We start from the raw sequence: 6000 nt of genomic DNA, 5'->3' as shown, positions 1-6000 counted from the left end.
AGGACAGGCCACCGCCAGGTTTGTTTTAATTGTAAAATACCACTGTAACAATGCGTCAGTTGAGACTAGAGAAAAGGAAACCGAAGCTTACGACTATATCAGGTACCCGTGCTACCATTGGTCTAAAAATGTATTTAAAACTTCAGTAGAGAATGACTTTGGTCAAGGCGAACTGATAAAGTGAATTGACGTTTACAACGGTACAGAACCTTTCACCTTAGTCGAAAAATCATCATTGTATAATATAGACCAATGAGGAGGGGAATCCCAGTGCACTTGTAATATTCTTCTCAGGTAACGCCTTGTTCCCACGTTGTTATTGTACAATAAAAGCCGTTTAAAGTGTTCAGATATTCATATGCATGATCACTTTAAGTGAACTATGTTCATTGGATTTATCATAGATAAATGTGAAGATAACTCATTGTAAAGACCCGACCTTGAGGATTGTCATGACATTTTACCACAAAACTGTGTGCTATCCACTCATTATTTATTAGTGGCGTAAGAAGATAACGATAAATTAATAATAATCCACGTTTTCTGAATGAATTTAATACGGTACACAATTTCGTTGCAATCCTTTCCGCTTTCTGTTCCTCTTCACCTGTCATACATAAGGGACAACATACTTAGAAACCTGGAATGAGAGAGAAAAATAATTTGGGCTCGATGAAAACCTTGAAATTGAACCTAGACCAAGTAACCTACAAGAATATGGTTCGTCGTAACGATAAGTGTGCACAGCCTTGAGATTGATCGACAGTAATTATATAATCAATGATAGAAAGTTGCAAAACCTGTCGACATTATACGGTAAATATCTCGGTTACGTGGTACACATATATGTACTATGATGTGTGTCTTTGTGTGATCTTGAAACACATTAATCGTAAAACGAATATAACGCAATTTCATTAACTTCTCGTTTCATTCTGCATAATTTTTAAACTTTAGCTGTGATATATTGTCATATTATTGGCCAACGGCAGACCTCCAAAAGACAACTTCATTTTCAGTGAATTCGCAGTAGGCAAACTGAATTATGAATTGTATGATGCTTTGGTGTCAATCTAAACTTTAATAAATTTAATTTCTTATTTTAATACATGACATGACAAGTTAGATATGTCTGATATTCTTATGTTTTCATTGTGCAATAATGTCTAGATTTGATACATACTTTTGTTATAATGATAGTTCTCATTTTTCAGCTTGATGGTAACTTTTGATCTTGTCAATAAAAGAGGCCACAAAGTTGCAAAGCTGTGTTTGAAATGTTGTTGTTACCAAAACTATAAGATTTGAACATTTAATACGCGTATATGTCTGTCTATAGCTTTAATTGCAGATAAATTAGTTCCTATGCTTTCAAATGAAGATGTCAAGCTTCACACAAATACACGAGTACACGTGTGTGTGTGTGTGTGTGAGAGAGAGAGAGAGAGAATATTAGATTGTCTGCAATGTGACAACAAACACAAGTTTCAGAGGAAATATATTGTGTACCCCACCTGTACATAGCTGATCATTGCATGATTGTGTTTCTCTGTTTGAACCACTGCACATAGCTCCATCATTGGCTGGGGCAGGATTGTTACAGATTCTAACTCTGTAATGTTGACCTCCACCACAGGTCAGGCTACACATATTCCAATGAGACCAACTACTCCAGCCACCATTCACTGTAAGTGAGCAAGATATATCAAGATATATAAGAAAGTTCATTGGAAATGTAATGTTGCGTTTGGTGCGTAATTGAATATATTTTAAACTACATTGCTTTCTCTGTCCGTCAAATGTTCAGTAGAATCGAAACTTGTTGTACATTGAGAGAGAGAGAGAGAGAGAGAGAGAGAGAGATGAATTTCAGGAGAACCATTATTTGTGCCGCACCTGCGTATATCTAGCTGGTCATTGTAAGATTGTGTTTCTCTGTTTGAACTACTGCACATAGATCCTCCATTGGCGGGGGCAGGATTGTTACAGATTCTAGCTCTGTAATGTTGACTTCCGCCAAAGGTCAGAATACAAATATTCCAATGAGACTAACTACTCCAGCCACCATTCATTGGAAGTAAACAATATGTATCAAAATAAGACCGTTCATTGGAATTTTAAAAGTAATGTTTGGTGCGTACTCGAATTTATTTTAAATTACTGTTTTCTCTGTCAGTCATAGGTTCAGTCGAATCAAAGCATTTAGTACATTGAACGAGAGAGAGAGAGAGAGAGAGAGAGAGAGAGAGAGAGAGAGAGAGAGAGAGAAAAGGGTGGTAACCGCTTGTATTATCAAAAGAGCGACAACGATGAATTTCAGAAGAATTATAATTTGTGCCGCACCTGCACATAGCTGGTCGTTGCAAGATAGTGTTTCTCTGTTTGAACCACTGCACGTAGATCCTCCATTGGCGGGGGCAGGATTGTTACATAATCTAATTCTGTAATGTTGACCTCCACCACAGGTCAGACTACAAATATTCCAGTGAGACCAATTATTCCAGCCACCATTCACTATAAGTGAACAAGATGTATCAAAATAAGACCGTTCATTGGAATTGGAAAAGTAATGTCATGTTTGGAGCGTACTCGAATTTATTTTAAATCACTGCTTTTGTCTGTCAGTTAGAGGTTCACTAGAATGAAAGCATTTAGTACATTGAATGAGAGAGAAAGAGAGAGAGAGAGAGAGAAGGGGGGGGGGGGGGAGAAAGGGCAAATGCTTGCATTTTCAAAAGAGCCAGAAAGATGAATTTCAGAAGAATTATAATTTGTGCCTCACCTGCACACAGCTGGTCATTGCAAGATTGTGTTTCTCTGTTTGAACCACTGCACGTAGATCCTCCATTGGCGGGGGCAGGATTGTTACATAATCTAATTCTGTAATGTTGACCTCCACCACAGGTCAGGCTACACATATTCCAATGAGACCAACTACCCCAGCCACCATTCACTGGTAAATGAGCAAGATGTATGAAAATAAGAACCTTCGTCAAGAAGAGAAGGAATGTAATGTGTAGCATGTACGCGTATGTATATCACATAAACATCAATTTCTCAGTCAGCCGTCAGTAGAAGCAAAAGTGTGTTTTTCTTCTCCATCGGTAAACCATAAGATCCAATGTCGTCGTTTACTTAGTCGGTCATTAGAGCAAGCCATGCTTTCTGCTCGCAAGGAAAGAAATAAGAATCAAAGAATATGTAAGGTTTGCTAATGTACTCCTCTTTTCAAATTAATTTAGTTTGCTTGAGGTAACAACAATATAAAGCACAAAAGTCCTAAATCCACTCTTGCCTTTAAACTATCTAAATGGTCTTAACACTGTATATCGGAACAGTTAGAATAGTTAGAATAAAAGCAACGACATTTAACCGGAAATAAACAATGCATATGGTATATAAGTGAATATATATCTATATGCAAATAGCTACATGTGTCACTGTTTGTGGACATACATTATTGAGTAAGCATTCAAGTTGAAAAAGGTAGTTCATTCATACAGGGATGCGACAAAAACAGTGAAGAGGAATTGAAGAAAGCAGTTGATGATGTAGAAGGATACAATGTTGAAAACTTTGAAAAAGAAATGTAGAATAACGCGAAGAAGAAAGTTCCGTCTTTTTAGAATTTGCAAGGGAACAAAAATGTTATTCTTTGATCTTAAACATTGTACAAAATAATGTTTAGCACTAAATTAATCAATATCAGTAGACGTTAGATGCTTGTGGCTTAGGTGGAATAAATCTGCCAATGTCATAATTCGATGAAGGAGGGTGTCTTTCTGAAAGGGAAATGTCTCTCGTAATATGCAAATTACCTAATGCATTATGAATTGGTAAGTGAGTTGTTTGTTGATTGGACTGGTGATGGTAACTACCCAGGATGTCGATATATGTCACAGAGGAACAATCATCAGCATTACAGAGGTTCTGAGTACAGCATTTATTACAAAATGCACTTCTTCTCTGTCTACTCATTATTGCACCTTTCCTCCTGCGGCGACCAATAAATTGGAAAGCTCCAACATCCAGTATGCTATTTTTCTCGCATTCCTGCAGTGACACGAGGAAATTATTATCGATTCATCTCTTTTTACAAGTATTCATAATCCTGACAGCAAAGTCAATATTTTTCTGTAAATATTACTTGAAGCTGAAAGAAAAAAGAAACACTATGTTTAAAAGTCAGTTAAATTGTCCTAGATTCATCACGAGGAATGGTTTTTCTTCTATAATTCAGTTTCTTCTATAACTTTCAAAATTCCTACGATACTAAATGTCTGCATCTTGCTTCTTAACTGCATTGGCCATCAGACCTTTGACATTTGTTTTAAACATGGTGGCTACTTAATTTATTCCAATTCCCAAACACATTTGGTCTGATTTTAAACACAATGGGTGTATCAAAGACCCCCAAATCGCAAACAAGGTTGTTATGTATTTTAAACACGGCGGTCATTTAAAAAAAAACAGTTTCTATACATATTTAATTGTATTTTAAACAGGGTAGCAATTTAAAAAAACATAATTTCTGTTGTTGTGGTTATATGTGGGTTGTTTGTAGGGCTGAACCTAAAATTCAGAATTACGAGTTCCAAAAATTTGATCAACAGCCAAAGTTGGAACATTTTCTAAGGAAATCGTACTAAATGGAAAATTACTGCATTCCAAAACAAACTGAATTTGATATAGCCCTCCAACATATATTTCGTCTTGCAAATTTCAGCTGCAGTGTATTTTATATTTTCCCGCCTTATGATACCAAACTGTCAACAGCAAAATTGAAGGACGTGCAGTTTTTTGTCAGTGCTACGCCCTCAAGCGGCATATACATCGCACCCTGATATAGACTCCAGTCCGTCACAAAGAGATAAGCAGAATTTAGTTGGCTGGAACATATAACAAATTCTCGGTATCCCAGACCAGCTGTGAAGGTTGATCAATGGCGCTGTAAGTCACAATATGTCTGTAAATTATAACTTTAATTTAACCCAAACTAGGATCTATTTTTAAACGAATGATTATCAGGCCGTACGCTACCAAGATCAAATGTCTCTGGGCAGTGTTATGTGCGCATTAATACTGTTATAATTGAATGCAATTGCTTAACCATGATTGTGCAATTACGTGGTACTGTGTTCTTTATTATTCAGCCTTCGGATCAGAAGGCAAAATGAGCAAATTACAAAAATCGTATTACATGTTTATGAAATAACGAACTCGATTTTTTCTTATATACACTGCCCTAATCACCTCGTATCGTATACCTTAGATAAACTCGTTCATAGTTTCTTATACAAGTGCAGCAACCTACAATTGCAGTAGAAAATTGTATTTCCTTATGGAAAATAAGGGGCAGATTGTGTATTTTTTATATTGTGTTCCGTGGCAGAATAAAACATACTTCACACTAAAGCACACATATTAGTTCGAGACAACGTGGATACTAATCATAAAAAGACAATATCAAGCATGAACTAGAAATTGTAATCGTCAGTGCGTAGTTATAGAAATATACAAAATAAAATATAGGCTCCATTAGAAAAAGAAAGACATACATGCTAACAAGTTAGGAAATTACTAACTAAATCGGAAATTGGAGCTAAAAACCATGAACATAAAAATAAATCAGAACATGGATATACCGTTTGAGGAATGCATCCACTGTCGTATACAATGTTTGGTCCCATTATTTTGAAAGATAGTTCACATGCCTAATAATAAAATGAAAAATGCATACATCTGATACATATGAACATATACAATTTAAATTTGATTTCAATAATGATAGCATTAGCAGATACCTTGCACACACACACACACACACACACACATTTATATATATATATATATATATATATATATATATATATATATATATATATATATATATATATATATATATATATATATAAGCCTTTTATGTTGAATACCTACACATAAATGTTAGGATAACAATATAAGACAATGTTTACTTCTTACTCGACTAACAATTTCTTT

The 6000-nt window shown here is 35.4% G+C and overlaps 1 protein-coding gene across 1 annotated transcript in view; it reads right to left on the bottom strand.

The window, feature by feature from the left end:
• Nucleotides 1–617: 617 nt before the first annotated feature.
• The window catches only part of LOC149793255 (uncharacterized), a 106463-nt gene continuing 101080 nt past the window's right edge, over nucleotides 618–6000 (bottom strand). The window contains exons 16-21 of the mRNA XM_089968973.1: nucleotides 5646–5714; nucleotides 3819–4053; nucleotides 2783–2953; nucleotides 2344–2514; nucleotides 1515–1685; nucleotides 618–640 (exon numbers count right to left, since the gene is read on the bottom strand). Coding sequence (XP_089825099.1) covers nucleotides 633–640; nucleotides 1515–1685; nucleotides 2344–2514; nucleotides 2783–2953; nucleotides 3819–4053; nucleotides 5646–5714 — 825 coding nt within the window. The 3' untranslated portion in view covers nucleotides 618–632. The remainder of the gene's footprint in view (nucleotides 641–1514; nucleotides 1686–2343; nucleotides 2515–2782; nucleotides 2954–3818; nucleotides 4054–5645; nucleotides 5715–6000) is intronic.

Source organism: Sinohyriopsis cumingii, chromosome 8 (assembly GCF_028554795.1).
Source record: "Sinohyriopsis cumingii isolate HCF-2022 chromosome 8, ASM2855479v2, whole genome shotgun sequence".
NCBI lineage: Eukaryota > Metazoa > Mollusca > Bivalvia > Unionida > Unionidae > Sinohyriopsis > Sinohyriopsis cumingii.
The sequence above is the reverse complement of the archived record's forward strand: the minus strand, read 5'-3'. Positions and strand labels throughout refer to the sequence as shown.